Raw genomic sequence first — 20,491 nt, 5'->3', positions numbered from 1 at the left:
TCAAGATCTGAATCAGCTGTGTACCTTCATCTTAAGGTCAAAGAACACTCATTTGAGGATAATGATGTTCACATATTGAACAGAGAATTGGTTTGAGAGGGATGATTGAAGCCTTGCATGTGAAAATCAACACCCCTTCACTCAAAAAAGGTGGAGGCCTTAGACACAACCTGTCTTCTGTTTATCATGCTCCCCTTTCATCCATCCCCAGAAGGGTCAGGCCCAACTCACACCTGCACCAGGTTGGACACACCTAATGACCCACTTTAGGGGATAAGAGGGGTTGGCAGAGGTGTGACCATTATATTGAAATGTTTCAACCTAACAAGAGGGAAGTCCAGTTGCCATGACTCAACCTCCAGATAACTGCACCTGGACGACTGAGAATCTTCACAAGACTTAGATGAAGATCAGATCACATTTTATGACAAATTAATGCAGAAATTCCAAAAGGTTTACATACTTTTTCTTGCCACTGTTTCTATCCTAATATGTTCTCTGTTAATATTAATGTGGGCAGTGAAGAGTGGTCACAGTACAGCTATCATCGTCACAGCCAAGTGTCGCAGATTGTACCACATATCCAGCAGTAGTCTGAGCAATAAGCATGAAAGCTTCACCCACCACAGCCAGGCAGAGCAGCTGCAGCTGTGCTCACAGCCAGTGGCTGTGTGCTGTCAGAGCTAAGCCTTTTGAAAGGAAGAAAGAGCAATAAATGCATCATGTAAAATGTCACATTAACTCTACTTTCTGTAGTATCTGCAGAGCATAAACGTCAGTGTTTTATTGATTACTAGTCAAAGGTTCAAACACATCTTCTGATTCAGTTGTTTGTCTTTGATTCTATTTTTTTTCTACTGGGTAAATTATGAATAGTGAACTGACAGACGACAAAGCATAAAAAAAAATATGTTCAATATTTTAGATTCCTCAAAGCAGCTACAGTTCACTTTAATGACAAAATTCAAATGTTTGCAATTGCATTTACAGTATTAAACTAGTGGTCATGAGGATCACCCAAAAGCAAGAGAAAGAAAAGGCAAGGAAAATAATCAGCGTGTTCAAACAGCCTGCCAAACCATTATTGTAACCACAGGCTAGTTACTGTTGCAAGCTAAAGGCTATCAGAGAATCAGTAAATAGAGACATTCTTGCTTAATTTATATTCAACATGAAACATAGTTTTAAAGCTAACCGACTGTCTGTCTAAACTTAACCATATTATAACAATATTGCCTCCTTAATAAGAAAAGAATGGTACCTCAGCCACCATAATGGCGCAATTTTAAAAGATGCCTGCTGCCAAAGGGGCGCTATTTCACTATATCTCATTAGGCGTTTAGATTAAAGGACTTGTCGTTGCCTACATTTTGTAACCCCGTCAGGCAAATTACAGGTTTTTTTTCAATTGCTAAAAGGCATTGGTCAAACCTAAAGTCACATTGTCAAATCTCTTCACACAGTCAGCAAAACAAAAGTCTTTTCATTGCTTTTGCACAAAATACATTTAGTGACCACAGTTACCAAAATTCATAAACATTATACTTTTGCAGCCACATTGTTTAAATGCTAACAAACTTTGTTAAAAACTTAAAAACTCAATCAAAAGAGAATTGAATTCAGTCTATTATGTATATGTAGAAAACCCAATAATCCCACTTCAGTGGCACTAGTAAAGACAGTGGGCCTCCAGCAAAACCTGGCTTAAGGTGGGCGGACACCTGCCTCGACCGGCTGGGGTGAACGTAAAGAGAAAAGAACAGAAGGCAACAAATAAACAGCAATGACAACATCAGCAAAAACAAATGATGGGATGGCTTCTGAATGCTCTTTTTGGAAATATGGAAAAAGTGAGAAGAGTGGCAGGGAGAGGGAGAAGAGGAAGGAAAGGAAAACCAAGAGCTGTGATGAGATAAAGGCCACAATTATTGACCATGTGGTGAATCATGGACTCTCTTTAAGGGAGGCCGGTTTAAGGGTGCAACCAAACTCACAGTGTACAACAGAATCCATAAATGGAAGTGAAGCATATTGCTGCCGCTGTCGTTTCATTCTTCTTACAATATACAATACAAAATAAAACAAATAGGTACATGCACTGTGCAGCCAGCACAGTCACAGCATGGTGGTCCTGACTGATTTGGTTAAAAGCTTTGGGTGTATTTTTTATGTTGGCACACCTGGTTTGGTAGTTTTTACTGCTGGTTCACATACAGTACACATGAAGGCATGTGAGCGGACGGTCTCAGAGGAGCATGTTGCGTTCTGATGGGTTTTGGATTGCTGCAAATCCATGCAGATGAAAATTGCTTGAAGGGATGTACTATGTGTGTGTGTGTGTGTGTGTGTGTGTGTGTCTTTGCTATTTATCAAGTATGCAGTTTTGGGGCTTGAAGCAAGGCAGCATGGTGTCACAACAACAGAGCAAACCTGACTGTACTCATTAGCTCCCTCCCATTATTTCTGGGCCCGTCTCGCCTCTTTCCTTCTCTCTGCTCCTCCGTTTCAATTTCTCTTGCATTCTCTTTTCTCTCTCTCTTATCCCTCCCTCACTCTCCACCCTCTGTAGCTGTAGTAATGAATAGGTGACGGGGAACGAGCAAATAATTGTTATTTCTGGCGTGCTGCTTTTCGCTTGTGTCATCTCATCATTTATATCTAGAATGCTTTACTGTTAAAGCTACCTTTGCGACCCAATAACTATGTTATTGTAGAAATGTAATATATGCACACTATTTGAGTTTTCACAGACTCTATGTTGAAACTAGTCACATACAGTATCCAATTCTGTCTTTATTGTGTGACTTATGTTAATGAATAGAGGAAGTCATGTCAGAATCATGTGACTGCTATAAATACAGTGAGGCTGAAAACAGTAAACAGATCAGACTTTACTCAGTAAATTGTCAAAATGTGCCATCTCTGATGATATGATAAGATGGCCTGTAGAATAGTATGAAATAAAATTTGACATAATAGTTACATTCTAATTAATCCTGGTTCTATGCTGGGGACAAAATAAAAATTTGAGATGTTCTTCTGAATTCTTTTACTGAGTGATGGCTACAGGTGTTTAATAAAGCTGTAAACTTAAGTAAAGTGGACTTAATGATGATCTGAAAAACCCAGATTAACACTAGAATGGGGAAACATTATTAGTGAGTCTCGTTCATTTAAACAAACTCCAAACTCTGTTTTAATCTTAGAAGCTTTTTATTTGAATTTGTAATATGTAGATTTAGATAATCAGTCCCCCACATGTAAAACCACTTTAAGTTGTATATAAGCAAACTCTAGATTAGAAATCAAATCATTATCTCCACTGTAACACTGTATCACAATATGAACTTTTAAGTTAGGAAGATCTGGTTAAATTTGCTGATATCATATTAGTTTACATGATACTTAGTGGTCTCGTTCTCCCCAGGGTTGTCTGAGTGTGTGAATGAAGGTAATAGTGGGAGCACTAGGGCAGTTAGCAGAGGTGACTGCATTATACCGTGCAGGAAAAGCCCATGTGGTCATCTTGCTCTTATCATTAGTTGTTAGCATATCTCTATTGGATAATGTACTTTCAGTATAATGATAATGAAATTTGTAGTATTTGAGTGTCAGTGGATTTATTCTTTTGTTTGTTTATGCTTTAGAATGATTTTTAACTATGTTGTTTATGTGTGGCATCGCATGACGTGCATCCATTGATGACGTGAAGATAAGGGCTTTGTTTGATGTTATGAAGCAGGTTCATGCTTTAGACCTTAACTGTGGGTGCAAAGGCCCAAAGGCAGCAAGGAATGTATCCTCCTAATGAATATTGTCTGTGAATCCACAGCCTAATGCATCTTTTTCCCCTGTGCCATATAGCTCCACTGATCAATGAGCCATTGTTCCTCCTGGTGACATGTTCCTCCATTACCATGAACACAAAACTGTAGTTTGTTTTGACTCAATCCCAAACAGTAACAACTGCTGCTCCAAATAGTCAGTGGACCACCAAATGTGTTATAAATCCACAGCACAGTACTCAGCAATACATTTTTTCTTCCAGTAGTAGTAATATTTAATTTAAAAAAAATAGTTTCCAGCAGTGTTAGGAAATTACTGAGCCTTTAAAAAATAAATGATAGATGTTTGACCCATTTCTTACATCTTCAGTAGGAACCATTAGATTTGGTGATGACAGCCAAAGAGAAGGTTAGATGTCAGCAGCCAGGTAGCACTCAACAGCAAAACACAGCAACACAAGCAGTAGTTTGAAAACAATGTGATGTGTAATTTAATCTAGCAACGGCAAACCGAACAGGCAAGGCTCTGCCATAAAAACAAAAAACAAAGGTCCAGAAGTATTAACAAGATAGGACACATAGCAAACAATGCACAACAGACAATGGACCTGTTTGCACTGCAGGGACTTTACCAGGGAACCAGGGACATTTTGAGAAACTTAATTCATCTACCTGCATATACAACAGAGAAACCATGGTCTAAATTACTTTAAGAGGCTGTGGTCCAACCCCTGAAAGACGCCCTTGGTCAGGGGGTAGTTTGTACTTTCCAGGAACTACTGGGTCTGTTCAACAGTGCTGAACATCAATGGATAAATGAAGTACAGCATTTAACACACCAGACTCGCTTGCCACAGAAATCAGGATGGATTAGCCCAAGAAATTGTAGAAGCAGTAAACTGATGATGAATAATGCATAATGGCCGACTGTCATGCTTTTGACATGTCAACCGTCTAGCGCAGTTAATATTCATTAGACCTTGGCCCTGCTGTGGAATTTACTAGATAGAGCCTTTAACTTTTACACTACAGAAGGTTCATGGACTAGTTCTCAGGATACAAGAGTACCAGGAACTTTGCAGTCATAATGTGGACTAGTATACTCTAAATATCCCATGGAAGGTGATTCCTAACAGTAGAGAATGTGTTTCTTTATAATAACTTAATAACAATATTTCTAAAACATCGTCATAAGTCTAATAATCACATAATAAAACCATTTTCAGCTTTTAGTAAAATAATCTCTGCCTCCTTCATTTTTTGCATGACAATGATAAATAATTGGCGTTATAGTCTAGTCAACAGAATATTCATAGTAATTTCAGCTTCAGAACAAAATGAACGCATACATTTCTGTGTGTGCTCCCAAAAAGAAAAATTATGCAGCACACAGTAAGTAAACCAAAACAACACCATCCAGTCTGATGCTGATTAAAGACCATACATGTGTGATTTCTTCTGCTGATCCCCTATCCAGGAACTGTGCAAGTTCTCTGTCTTATTCTGTCAGAATAATGAGCTTATATGCAAACTACTTCCAACCTTTTCCTTGATCCCACACACCGTTACGAGGAAAGACCTAGGAGGTGGAGAGCAAAGTCGAGAATCGAATGGAGCAAAAGGTAGGAGATAACAGGGAGAAAATGCAGGTGGGGGTGGTGCTGAGGGAAAAAAAATTAAGAGAGGGAATAGGAAGGTCGTGAGAGAAGAAAAAGACATGGGGGAGGGGGAGTCTTTGACAAGAAAATAGCAACTACTGTTAAGCTGAGCAAGAAATGAATATTAATAGTGATGTGAATATGTTAGACTGGAAGAAGAGCTGATTTCCAGGGAACCTTGTCTGAGATTATGTTGTCTTCTACAGAGGAATGGGTCAATAAATTACTGAAAATTCATCCACAAAACATCTCAAATCATAGTTCTTGATGTTGCCAATTATTTTCTACAGAGTAAAACTAAGTTAAAGGAACTCCAATCAAATGATTATCCATAGCTGCTGAGTGTGTAAATGAACAGTTTGCTAGTCTATCATATGAGAAGTTAACGAAATGTCAACACTCATTTCCTACTGTTCATACTGTAGATGCATGTTGACCCAAAACAAATAAGGAGGAAACTTTTGAACATTTGTTCATGTACAAATGAAGTCTGCAAAGAAAGTATTAAAGACAGACCTTGTGTTTATAATTATATTAGTTTGATTCCATTATTTATGAGCCCACAAATATAGATGTGTGAGTTGTTAATGCCACAATTTAGCCAAATCCCTTGAATTAAAGCTGTAAGTCTTGACTTCACTCATGTTATGCCCCGTTAGATGTTGTCTCCATTCAAAAGCCATTTTTAGGACGTCGTCATTCATAATTCCATGTGGAAAATTAAGTGCATTGCTCTCAACATACATCTTTCCACAATCTACTTTGGATTAGTGCCACTGAATGCAGCATTCCTGAACTGGAGCACTGCAGTATCACAACATGAATTCTCTCCAAGAATATCAACTGAGCCGGTCAGCCTGCCTGCTGGAAGTTAACTCACTGTAGATTCAAGCCCAGGGCAAAACGGCGCTCAATGCATTCTGAACACTTCATAACTATTCATGAGGATTGCTTGGTTAACCGCTCATCTGGCATGTGGTGAGACAACTTTGAAAGTTTCTGTCTACTGCATCACATGATAGGTGGATTAGCATTTCTGCATAGCATGGGTTCACCACTTATGAATATGACATACTGTTATATTGATTTAATCACATATGAATCCATCATCTGCACCTGCATATATTTCTCACATTTATTATGTTTGTCATATTCACTAGTATAGGAAGGAAACAGGTAGCATATACACATACAAATACACATTTATTTCCAGAAAGATGTTTATTGTTAAGTACATTTCCACATTTGTCCTGGTGCATTGGTGCACTGAAGCAGGGTTATATACCACCTGAGCAATATAGACAGTGTAGAGGTATATCTGGAGACTCTGTATAATATACAGTACAATTTGGTAAAGAGAAGGCACAGTAACAAAGGAGCAGCAGAGCAAAAGTAGCATTAATGTGGCTCACTGGTAGTGGACAGTTGGGCCAGTATATGTATGTGTCAGTTGGTCGTCCTGGGTCTTGTTCATAGGCCCAATAGCAATTGGAAGAAATTGTTTTAAACAGTGTATGTCCAGGGTTCTTTAGGGGTAAAGTCCATGCGATCCTGGGAAGAACTGTTCTGATTTCCAGGCGATGAAACAGTGATGCTTTGACAAGTACTTTTATGTCTCATAGTGACCTAAGGTACCCTTTTGCATCTGGATATTATGAACAGGGATGTTAATCACCACTGCTGCTCCCAGGGCGTCAAATACTGAAACTAAAGAGTACCTTTAACATCACTGTGAGATGACATGAGAGTTAGCAAAGTGTTACTACTTTACTTAAAGCAGTTTGAAATTCACCCACAAATCACAAACATTGCCAAACATTTACTATGGAAATAAACTGACTAACTTACTAGCTGATGAACATAGTTGAGCAATAAACAGCCTCATATTTTGTCTGAGGTGTTAGTAGAGACCAAAACAGAGCTAAAGGAAAGTGAATGATGCCAGAAACTCCAGTTAAATGCTAATGCATAGCTGCTGAGTGGGTATATAAATAATGCTCTGTTTGCTAGTCATATCAATAGAGAAGGTAATGAAATGACGACAGTCATTTGTTTCAACAAATTTAGTCACATATGATCCATATAACTGATAGGTGTGAGCACGCCCCCTTGTAGGGAGGAATATGGCGCACCAGTAATGTGCACACATTTGTATTAACTGGAGGTTTAAGCAGAACTCAACATATAAAAATGTGGTTAGGAATCTGTGAACCTGAATCAAATTAAAGCAGATGAGCTGGACACACTATCCTGACCTGCTTCTGAGGCTCTGCTCCTGTCTCTTCCCTACTCATCACTCTTTTCCCTCCCATGAGCCCCCGCAGGTCAGTGTCTCTCTCGCTCTCATTGTAGGAAAGTTTCTCTTTTTCAAAAGTCCCTGTAACCTCAACCCGCAGGCTGCGAGAAACTTTTGCCGCACACCTTGGAGACTGGTCCTAATTTGACACTGCGGATTGAGAAACGCGATTCACGCCAGGTATTTATGAACTGTAAAAGCACAGAAGGGGTTTCTCTATTGTTTCCATCCCTCCTAAATGTTGGTGATGTAAAGGTGAAGCTTGCTCCACAATCCAATTACGGTCAATCAAATTAGAGGGTAGAAAGGCGTTAGGTGAGATGGGATGGAAAATGAAGAAGGTCCCTTGTGGTACCCATGATGCTTTTGAAGTTTCAGTACAAAGGTTCTCTTTGCCTCCTTCCCTCCACAGCCCCCCGTCCCGCTTCTCTCTGTGACTCATTGTCTGTGTCCGTCATGCATCTCACACACTCCGTCTGTTTCTGATCATCTCTTTTTTATGCTCCCCTGTGTGTAGGCACGCATGCACAAGCATAATATGTGTCACACATACGTGTGTGTGTGTGTGTGTGTGTGTGTGTGTGCACGCTATAGGACTGCTTTTACATATTTATAGTACATAGAAACCTGCCAGCTGGGCGTGCAGGTAATGTAGTGTGTGCAAGGTGTATTGTATGATGTGGGGCCACTGAGGGCCTGTCCTGCATACTTTGATAAAACTCTGTGAGGTTTGCCAAGACACAGGACACAAAGGGAAGCTGGCTGCACTGCACAGATGGTTGTTCTGTTTGGGGGATTATAGCGCTGAATGGTTAGGTGTACGTTCACTTTTTGGCTTGGTTTAGTTTAGTTGGTGGAGTTTAGGTACAGGTCGGGATTAGGGAACGGGCTGGAGTTTGGGTAAGAGAGTCATAATGTCAACAAGTGTTCTATCTAAAAACCCTGTAGGTATTTTTAATAAGCGAGTAGAGAGAACGAGACATGGGATGGGTCTTCTCTCATTTTTCAGTGGATTGTTTCATTGCTACAAACAGTAAATATTCATTAGCATTCAGTAGCATTGCACATTTCTCCTTTTTCCTCCTAGTGACCTGGTGGACGTTCAAGTGAACTCTGTTTTTGAAGATAACATAACAGTGACCATGCTTGGTCAATGGATGGATGCATATGGATACAGTTACAAAAAGTTAGATTCAATGAGCAAACCTACGCCTATACTACATGAAGGCTCCTGGGGTGTTTGGGGTAATGGAAACATTTGAGACCTACCTTACCTAAGTAGCTGGCGTTCATAATGCTGTGATTTCAATTGAATATATACAGTTGGTTGTTTTGCATACTGAAAATGCTTCACCTGAGACTATTGTTCTATTCTTAGAGCAAGAAACATTGAAGCAACCAAGTTTCATTATGGCTGCACACTGGCGACAGTCGTGGCTGGAGGCGTAATGTTATTGTGTTGTGTAAATGTTGTTCTTGAATGGCAAATTTCAGGAACACCTTGAGGAAGTATTTTCAGATTTGCCACAAACATCCATTTGGACTCGAGGATGAACTCATATTTTGACGGATAAAGATCAAGGGCATCATGTCAATAATTTATCTCAGAAGCACCTGGTAGGGACATTGATTCAGCAAGATAAATAGGGAGGTTGCACCAAATCTTGTAAAGAATATGGAAGAATCTATAGGGTTGTTAACTTGTCTAAGCCTATTACAAATCGTGAAGAGTATCTCAGATAGTACTATACTATACTATACTATACTACACTGTACTATACTGTACTCAGCAGTATTTTCCTTTGTGTGGTCTCTGTGTGCTTTTTGTCTACATTTATGCGAATAAATGGGAAAGAAAACATCATGCACCCTTAACTAAAGTGGCAAATTGTGCACATACACACATAGACAAGGACAGCAGCTGTGCTCTGTCTCCTTGCCACTGCTGTCACTGACCTCAGAGACCAGGCTGTGGATATGTTTAGTCTGGAAACAATAGAGGTGGCAGCAGTAACCATTCTGGAACTAGCTACATTCAGCCAACATGTGAGTTTGTCTCTGTGTGTGCATCTGGCAGACCGTATGACTTCTGACCTGGGCAAGTTCTACATCCAAAGCTGACACCTGGCATATGGGGGGATAGGTATGTGTGTTATGGTGTGTAATCATGCATGAATGTGTTTGCCAGGGGAATAATACATTTTTGTTTACGCCAATCAGCCACATTAAACATTAAAAGCTCTCGGTGGTGGGAATGTTGTGGTGCACAGAGGTCAGGGTGGGAAAAATGTAATGCTGGCCACACAGTGTATGACAGCTTGCCGTGCATGGGGCAGCGCAGCTGCTGACTGGAATGACCATGCTGACCCCTGACCTCCACAACAGCAACTTCCCTGAGCAAGACACTGAATCCTAGCCATCTCCAGCTCTGCAGGGGCTGCTGCTGCTGCCTACTGGAGAAAAATACACATTTCTTATAGGTATCCAAGAGTCCCGAGATATCATTACATTATTTATAACATTGTTTATAGTTCATTTGTCCTAATTATTATGATTAGTCAATACATTATTATAGCAGAAACACTGATACACGGTGATGACAAACAGTTTCAATGCAGGGAAAAGATGTTTCCCTGATGGAGGCATAGCTGCATTACTGCTGCACCATTGCTCCATTCCTAAAGCAATTGCTTGGAAAATTTCAACAGTATTCACTTCATAGTCATTCTCAGTCACAAGCAGGGGCACTGTTAGGATATCTAGCCCTTTGAAACAATGTTGCTCTGGCCCCGCTTAATTACTGTAATTTGTACATCCCAGTTGAATCTTTAGAAACTGCCTTCAGCAGCGTGCCTCTATAATCATTGTCACTTTTTAGCCAGTTAGCAGCAGCATTAGATTCAATGAAAAGTGGTTGCATGTTATTCAAGAGGCTCTTGCAATAGGGAGCCAGTAAGAACTTGTACAGTTGGGGTTTCCTCATTCAGAAACAGACAGAAACATAATAATTCAAGAAACAATTGAGTTCGCTTTTCTTATAATACTGATTGATATAGCTATTTTTAACTTCAAATAACAATTGAAGTATTTCTATTCAGTATCTCTTTAAGTGCTATAACATGCCCGCTCTGCATCCTGGAAGATCAAACTGAATTATGACAGTCCCATTCACTTTTTTTATTAACTGTAATGGTGATTTCTGTCCAACCTTAAAGGGCAGTTTCACTGATTTTCATCTTGCTGCCCATGGTTCTAGTTTGAGGAGTTCATAAATATGAATGGTGCTGCACTGCTGCGGTTTTTCAGGTCAGATGATGTCATCTGGCTGCTCAAATGATTGAAGTAGTTGTCTTGGCGGACCTGCACCACCTGAACCCCACCAGATGACACCATCTTAACAGGAGAGGAAAACACCTGCAGATGATGTCACAGGGTGGACTTTTCTGGCTAGAAGCACAGCGATATAAATAGCATTTAATAACATTTAATAGCATTTAATAGCATTTAATAGCATTGGTATAGATGTATTTAGAATTTATTCATAGCAAATGCAATGATATAGATAGATAGATAGATAGATAGATAGATAGATAGATAGATAGATAGATAGATAGATAGATAGATAGATAGATAGATAGATAGATAGATAGATAGATATGATTAATGGCACTTTTGTCCAGTGTTTCTTATTTCCCCCCCTCATTAAATGTTAATATTGAGTCCTAATGTCTTGTGTGATCATGTGAATCATTCCCTCAGGCAGTGACTTTCTTGGCATATGTGCTGCCTCCATGTTTGCCATTCATTCTAGGCACAAATTTAAAGCCTCAATCCCAGCACCAAAGCTCAGGACCTCCAGCTCTTATTCAATAGGGCTATTCTCTAACGTTTTAATGGAACAGACCAGACCATTTAATGTTGTGTGGGACTAAAATAGGTAAAATTATGATTTTATTTACAAACCAACAATATGATACAAGTCTCTTTTGAGTACATCAGCACTATGGATGGAGTGCAACGCAACATATGTACAACTTCTACAAAAGCAGTATGAGTCTAATGTTATCAGTAAGCATTAAATGAACTTAGTATCAACTACGATTAATAATGCTGATTCTTTCTGGAAGAGCCAAATCTGTGGTCCACGATGCTGGGTCTAACTTGGATGTTGGATTGGATTGGAAAGCTTAAAGATAAAGCCTGTGCTGCTGTTAGAACTACATAAGAAATCCTCACTTGATAGTGATTTATTAGACACAAAGAAAACGGGAGGATCCCAGCGGCCGTGATGGCTTCTTATTCGCTTCTGTCAAAAACATTTATACCAGGAACTTGTACAATTAACTTATCTCACGGTGAGACTCTGACCCTGTCACATGCTTTCAACAAGACATGATAGTGTGTGTCTGTGTGTGTGTGTCGGAAGGATATTCATCTGAGCAGTCCTTCATTACAAAATGACAAATACTGCTTTTTAACACTCTTACTTGCTCTTACTCTTAGAAAATTACATCCAAAAAAGTAAAACTGGAAAGTTGTTATGATTGGAATAAATCTTTGAATTTATTTCTACTTGTGCCCCAGTGACCATCATGTCCTTCCAGCTGAAGGCCATACTGCATATGTCACAAACCGGAGCCTATGAGCTCTTTTCAAAATATACAGAGTCCCGTGGCAGCTGTCCTCACCAAGCCATGCGAAAAGAAAATTTCATCACGTATTGCAGAAACAAGACTCTTACAATTTCATGCCTATCATGCCTGCCTTCAGGGTGAAAGGGCATCAGCAGATTGCTTTATTTATGCTGAATAAGAGGAGCCTTTGATGTTTCAGCTCAAGGGAAAGTGATCTTTCAGCAGCACAGCAATCAATGAAAGCAGCCCTTGAGTATGGAATACATTACTGCAAGTGTCAATATTAGAGTGACTTAGCAACTACAGTGTAATATTTCAGTTTATTTCTGTATGTTTAAATGAACAATATTGCTTTGAGAGTTCATTTATTTCAGTTGTTCGTATGATTACTTCAGTTTTCAGTGCCCACAGAGATGCCTTTCATTGTGGAGTTGGCATGTTCTCCCTTAACTGTGCAAATTTATTATTATTATGATTACTATTATTATTATTTATTTACTTATATATATATACTTTAATTCATTTGAGCTTATTTGTGGTTAAGTGTTCCCCACACAACAGAAGTCTAGTTATTAAGGCTTCGTTTCATCTGAATCCTGTTTGCACAGCGATCTGAACCACGTGGATACCTGCTCTACAGCTTCTCCGAGGAATATGAATCATTTAAAGGCCGTAAAATATGTACAATTATTTTTTATTTTTGCCAAGCTTAATTACAGTTGCCTGTTCTGTTGGGGCTTGAGATTTTAATTCACAACTGGGTCTCAAGCAAGTAAGGAAAAACTGCAGCAGCTTATATGAACAAGAAGCTGCATCGAGAGTGAAAGAGATATAGAGTTATGTTTCCTGGTTGGAAAGGTGCATCTGTAGTGGGCTTACTCACTTTCTGTAGTGAAACATAGTTGTCTGTTTGCCTGAGTTTGCTAGCACTTCTACATTTGTGTATTTCTTTGGGATCACTCACATAATCTGCCTCAGTCAGTTAGATTTAATTCCAGTGTAACAGTGTGGAAATGTGATTATTGGTTGTGTTTTTGTGTTGTTTGTTGCATTATGGGAAATGTGGGACCCAGTCTTTTTAGAATTCAGCTCATAATTTAAAAGCTTTCAGCCTCATTAATAATACATTTGGAGCCTTTTTGTCATTTGTGAGTGCATTTTAATGTGATACTATGATTTATCAGAAATCAAGGTGATATCTTTATATGTAAAGCAGCAAATCATAACATTACATTTCATTAGGAGAGTTCACAGCCACCCTTTACTGCTCAGGTATGTACGTTCTTACTTGCTGCTGCTCTGCAAGCTGCACAACTATGGGTGACAAACCAAGACTCAGTGTGATCATGGTGAGATGAGGAGCAGCAAAATGAGTTTAAAACGGGTGTGATCACTCATGCACATGCAGAAGCCCGCGCATTTGTCTTTGTCCTTTTCTCATTATTCTCTATTTATTTATATCCCTCATTAGCTGTGCGTGTTGGTCGTGACCTGATGTTTTTACCATTCGCGCCTCAGAGCAGAACTGCCTGAAAAGTCACTTTTAAAAAGCTCTTTGGCCTCTTTTTCAGCTGTGAGTGAGCACACTCCGCGGTGGGTAGCCTCTCTAATTGGACCTGGAGAGGTTGAGGCAGCCCTGCCAAGTTCCACTTGGGCTCCGAAAAGGAGCGTGGGTAGAAGCTCTCATTTACCATGTTGGACGGTGATTTGCAGTAAGAGGTCTGGGAGCTGTTTGCCTCAGCACAGGGGTAATGAGAGGGGGGAAAGACCACGTGAAAGTGAAAAAGCAGAAAACACTTATTTCTGGAGGGAGTGATGGTGGATAAAAATGGAGGAAGCAAAAACAGGCAGGAAGTTAAAGGACTTTACCATTATCTACCATCATTAATTCTTTTACTTTTTAAATCCTTTTTGCTTTTTGCTATTGAAAGGCAGCAATAAAAAAACATTACTAAATCTATTGTGTATGAACGGTTTTTCAGTTTACAACAATATCCCATGGTCAGCGAGTACCAGTGTGTTTAATTTCAAGTTTTTAATCAGTGTGTTTAATTTCAAGTTATTAATTAAGGTAGAACCAGGCTGATCACCTAGTGGCTCCACTTTTATATTTAACACACAGTTATATAAATAGTATCAATCTATGAACAAGAACAAATTTTATTTTAAAACCAATCTTTTCACCTATCTTACTTCCCCTAGCATAGATTCTCCTGTGATGCCAGAAAGACACCAGGAGCAGCACATTAAGCTCTGTGGATTATTTCCATGTGGTTGGAGTGGACTGCTTAAATTCTGTACATGCACTCCAGCCAATCAGAGAATAATATCACTGAAAAAAACATCAGATAACACTTAAATTAGTTAAGCAAGGACAACTTAATTTAATTAGGTTAATCCAACCTATGAGTTGGATCAACTCAAAATATTCAAGTTGATTTAAATCACTCATTTAGGTGTTACCTGTTATATAGAGTGTACACCTGTTCTGTTTTCTAACTATCTACAACATCTGCTAAATCCTTCTGGTGTTATTATTGCTTTGATTATTCCCAAGGCCTTCTTTCATCTTTCTTTGGTGCTTTTATAGTTCTTTCTGAATGAATACATATTATAAAACAAAATTGCAAATTTATATAATAATACAAAATTTTGAGTTGTTCAGCAAAGTAAGCGTTACAGTAAATTACTAATCTTATGGATATGAATCTTGCATTTTGCGGTGTGTAGTAGTTGCCTTAAATTACATCTTAAACAGCTTGAAAACAGCCTGCAACTACTACAATCTACTGTATGATGAACATATTTAATACAGAATAGTACTGTACAGACTAGTACTGTATAATAATCATTTGCATGCCTTATGTGCCTGTTTGCATTCACTCCCAGCTCTGAAATAAAAGAAGGATCATAGTAAAACATAAACTCCATCACTGTGTTTGTATGGTCCAATATAATTAGACAGTGATAAAATGTAACTAATTTCAACACAGCTGTTCATACAAATTGGTCCAAATGCTCAGCAGACCTTAACTGAATAGTTTCTGGTCAGGCAAGATTGGCTGTATTTACAGTGCAAATAGGACTGCTAGGACGTGCTTTTTGCTGAAATACGAAATAGCTGAAAGGAGCTTGGTCCACAGCAGACCTTGAAGGGTTTACACAGCCTCCCTTAAACATCCACCACACGGTTTTAGTGCCAATGTGGCTTTTCTCAAAGACCAAGCATGTGCCTTTCAAATATTACTGCCCACAGATGTACCAACAGAGCTCAGCTTTTCTTTCAGTGACAACTCTAATATCAACCTAACATAGGCATGTTTTGTTCCATACTGCCGTTGTGTGTTTTTGTCTATGGAGAGTGTCTTATCTCTTTTTTTTTTTTTTTTTTGCTCTGCTGTCCAAAACAATTGTTCTTGGTGTCTGTGCCACCTCTCAACAACTGTTTCTCAAGGAGGTCTAATGAAGGAACAACCTCTCTTTAGAACAAATTTATATATTATTATTTTCAAACCATCTTCATGCATTTTGTAATTTCCCAAATGTTAAGCTATGTGGGAATTAGATGGAATTTACAAAATCATGCAAACACGACATGCCCATAACATTGTTGTAGACCATGTCTGTACCTTCATCTGAGTGCTGTCAGACAATATATGTTAGGAATTTGAACAAGAAGGGGACAGAAAATGAGGAATGTAAAGCTCAAAGTGACTATTTGCTTTTTAATGAGCTTTTTATCTGTGTCTGTGTGTGTGTGCGTCTCATCCGTGAGCTGCATGCATACAGAACTGGTGTGTATGCGGTCTATTCACAGCGTCCCCGCTGTATGTGTGAAAGCAAATAGATATATTTAGGTTTTGTCTTTGCAGCAGTTTTCTAGTCTCCTGCTGTTGAAGAGCTATTCACTAAAATTGTGTTTTTCTGTTATTAGGAGGCGTGTAGCCATCTGAATAATGCATCCTGAACACTGCACACACAGTAACATTCCAGACCAGGCAGCACTAAATGGCACAGTAATGCGTCGCCCTGTACGCTGTTAAATATATATGAGCAAAGAAGTGGCTTTCTTAGTGAATAACATTAACTACAGTGGTTAGGACATTTGGGTTATTCAGGTGTTCACAGAGGTTTGCAGGGTAAGCAGTTTTAGCCACGCAGTCTGACTGGCCACATTTGACCCAAGCTTGTTTCACTGGTTGCGTGCTAACTCCAGTGGTAGCCAATGATAATACATGTCAAGTCTGGGATGAGCATCTGCAACACTATCAGGCCCTAGGAAGCACCAACATCTGCTGCTCTGCTCAACGCTTGAAATAAAAAGCTTTCAGAGCTTTATTTAGAGCCTCATTTAAGAACAAGCTTGCTAAAATGAGCTTTGACATAACGCAGCTTTTTCTTTAACACAGTTTTCATGTAGACCGTGATGAAAGTTTTTTTTTTGTCAGATTATAAACATTGCAAGAGAAAATAGGTTCTCCAACAGCCCATTAAATGAATGGGGGCAACTGTGGACTGTCTGGTAAGTTTATGTCCGTCAGCCTTTCTTTTAGCTCTGTTTTGGTCTCCACCACCTACTGGGTAAAAAGAAGTTTTGTTCTTACAAGGTTTCCTACAGTAAATGACTTCTAATGTGTCTACATAGAAAGTGTAGTGTGAACAGCTCTTTAGTCCTACAAAGTGAACGTCAGCCCCTCACAGACCAATAGACTGTGGGGTCATGTTTACGCAGTAGAAGTTTATTACAGTCGGACTCACTTATTTCTACATTCTTTGTCCTATCATATAACCCAGTGAGTGAAGAATAAATCTGTGAAAATGTGTGTACATTTTTCAAGTGTTTTGCAAAAATGTAGGATTTCACATGGTAGCAAGCATGAGATGTCTTCAGAGATTTTGTTCTTTTCAGTGTGCTTCCTTACTGTACTCTATTTCATCTTACACGCTTCTTATCTAGATTTCCTGTACCTCCTTTTCTTCTTACTTCAAAAGCTTTTCCTCTTTTTTTAAGTATAGTATCATAGCGATAAGGACTTACGTAGGAAATACTGGTTGACCAGACAAGAAAGAGAATTGAAGCAACACACACTTTACACACACACATCCAAAATATACAGAGTCATGATTCCACCTTGTCACAATGTGTGGCATGTCTTTCTAGGCCAGTCACAATGTGCAAACTATTGCATAAGTGAGTTTGTTTTTTAGAACTTAATGTGCAGCATTATGTGTGACCATATCATTTACACATGCTTTCTTGTAAGCGTATTAAGATAGCATAATATAACCTTGTGTTTAACTTTTGCTATGAGGTGATTCTAGTCATCAGCTTTTAAATGGAATTTAAAGCTACACTTGAATGTTGTTGTTTTTTTTTTATTTTAACTCTTTAAATGTGTAACAGAGTGAATAACTGTAAAACTCTCAATTCAGTCTGAATATCAACACAGTTCTGTAATAACTCTGTGACATATGTTTCAGTTTATTGTTTTAGGTTTGTGGCTTGTAGCTTTAAAGTTGTGAAGACATTCAGCCTCACAGCTGTTATCAACTTTGCCTCAAGGAGACACAGGAAACATTCAGCAAAACCTCTGTGATAAATCAAATGTCCACTATCTGTCTCACATGTCATTTAATTTTCGCTGGGAACTATTCAAAAAATATTTAATAGGTTTAACAAATACATTGATAATATTAATATATCAATAAAAACAACAATATGCGCAGCGTTACTTAAGTTTTTTATGGTTGTGTTTAGATTTTCAAAGCACTTGGTTAAGGTTGGGGAAAGATTGTGATCTAGCTTAGTAGATTGTAATGTCAGATACAATGGATATCTATATCTGCATAGCTTTAAATTGTTCTTTTTACAGTTAACCATGCATTTACCAAAAATTCAAGTATAAGCTTCTTTTACCTGTCCACAATTGATAAATTAAATTAAATTAAATTAAAGTGTGCCATGAAAGTTAAAGAGATGGGTGCACATATTCTTACCCTCTCTGTTTGCCAGGAGGTGGCCTTACATCCCGCATTCGGAGGGCCAAACCCTCCAGTTATTCTGATAATGATGGAGTCCTGCCATCAGTGTGCACTGCCCACTGTGAAGCTAAGCTTTCCTTAATCTAGTTGGGGGCATGAAGCCATTTGGAATGCACGCTGATAGACAGATTTGTGGTGGCTTAATATAGGCGAGACTACAGATTTGAATGTTAATGATGATGCTTGATGTGTTTTCTTCCACCTGTGGGCATTTAATGATAATGTGGCATCTGCTAACAAACTGCCCATTAGTATTGTTTAATATAGTTCTGCTTCATTTGTGTAGTTCTAATATAACAGCAAATTACATTTATGCAATATCTGTATTTCATAACACTGATCCGCAATGCAGTATGGTAGCATTCTTTAGCATTATATCCGTGATTCAAGTCTGAATAATCAGTCGCTCTAATCTCTCTGACTCATCCTCCTCTTCCTCCTGCTTGTGTGTCCTTCTCCTGTAGTTGGTGCTACCAGAGTATTCCATTCATGGGCTCTTCTGTATCATGTTCCTGTGTGCCCAGGAATGGCTGACTGTGGGCCTCAACATCCCCTTGCTCTTCTATAACACGTGGAGGTAACTATCCAATCCATCGCATCGGCTGTCTGCGTGTGTGTGTGTGTGTGTGTGTGTGTGTGTAGACCTACAGATGTGTGCTTTGCCAACAATTTGCTTGAGTTTGATCTGTAGCTTAATCATTTAGAGTTTCACATACATTCCATAGTGCTGCTGTAAATAAGTGTGTATTATTTCATGCACAATGCAGTCTCCAACTTTTTCCTTATTTTATTGTGTTTGATTGTCAATAGCTTAAAACCACCAGCCTTACCATTGTAGGAAATTGAGAAAAAAATGTGCCAAAGTTAAACTGTAGGGTAGAAAAAGCAGGGGAGTGAAATCACTATGTTCAGAGAAATCAACACACATTGCTGTTTCATAACAATACACGTGTACAGAAGAGCATTAGATTATCATCAGTGGCTATTTTTTTGGCTTAGTTAAGATTAGTCTTGCATACCTCGTGGAGACAAATCCTCCACATTCTGTTTCTGTGCAATTAAATTGCAACTATGATGATGTTTAAATGGAAACATAATCACTGATATTGTTCTGAGAAAACATATGCTTTGAAGCAGCAACAGCAACAAAATTTAAATAAGACAGCCGCGTTGGTGTGGATGATGGGCATACAAAGTGCACGACTCTCAGTCACTGACAGACTTTTTCCACCAAGCCAGTTAAAGGGTTGTTTCCAAGGGAGTAATTAAGTTTGAAGCAAGAAAATTGGTTCTAGAGTGGCAACACCTAGTTTAGTAAAGTTGTAAAAGTACAGATAAAAATTTAATCACTTAATATGTTTGTTGAAGTGTTGTTGATACCAATTAAATTGATGGTATGTAGCTCACTAAGGGCTAGTTAGAATATAACTGCATACAGAATTATATGGAAAACCCACTAGGCAGTCACAACGAGCAGAGCAAATGTGACCAGTTGTGTTTGGATGACATTGTACGTTCACAAAGTAAAGTGCAAATGTTTGTACAGTTTACACATTGTATTTTTTGTTGTGCTTGGCATTACCTTTGCTGTGAGAGCTGGCGTCCATTCAGGCGAAACATTGACATAAAGGTGTGGAAAAGCAAAACTATTCTTAGAAAGTTTGCTCTAAACCAACATGAGCACCAATGTCATGTTGGTCAAAAAAGGTTATAAGAATTTGATATCCTTCCAATGCTACACTAAGAATGATAGTGGACATGCTAAACTATTTCCTAGAATAGCTTGGGCACTATAGTTTTTGCCAAATGTTACACAAACGTAACACAATCCGCAGTTGTTTGGACTGTTTGGACATCCATTTGATGCACTAATGAATAGTTACTGCGGTAGAATTGTGCATGTAGTGTCAAGTCAAATAAATAACAGTGCAGCGTGTGTTCATGGTAATGAAGGAACACGTCAGCCAGTATAACAGTGTGTCTCACTGATGTGTTTTTAATAGCTGGACAACAATAGAGCTCTGAGGCACAGAGAAATAAGATAACAGGTTTAGGTTACATACACTTTGTAATTTT

General features: G+C 38.7%; 1 protein-coding gene across 2 annotated transcripts in view; it reads left to right on the top strand.

Annotated features, from left to right (window-relative positions):
* Positions 1–20,491, top strand: part of cnih3 (cornichon family AMPA receptor auxiliary protein 3) — a 51,122-nt gene that overhangs the window by 19,209 nt on the left and 11,422 nt on the right. For both annotated transcript variants that reach the window (XM_026341609.1, XM_026341608.1), the window contains one exon: positions 18,880–18,992. In XM_026341609.1, the coding sequence (XP_026197394.1) occupies positions 18,880–18,992 (113 nt within the window). The remainder of the gene's footprint in view (positions 1–18,879; positions 18,993–20,491) is intronic.

The sequence above is a fragment of the Anabas testudineus genome, chromosome 24 (genome assembly GCF_900324465.2).
Source record: "Anabas testudineus chromosome 24, fAnaTes1.2, whole genome shotgun sequence".
In the NCBI taxonomy this organism is placed as follows: Eukaryota; Metazoa; Chordata; class Actinopteri; order Anabantiformes; family Anabantidae; genus Anabas; species Anabas testudineus.
Note: the sequence above shows the minus strand (reverse complement) of the source record. Positions and strands in the feature narration are given on the sequence as shown.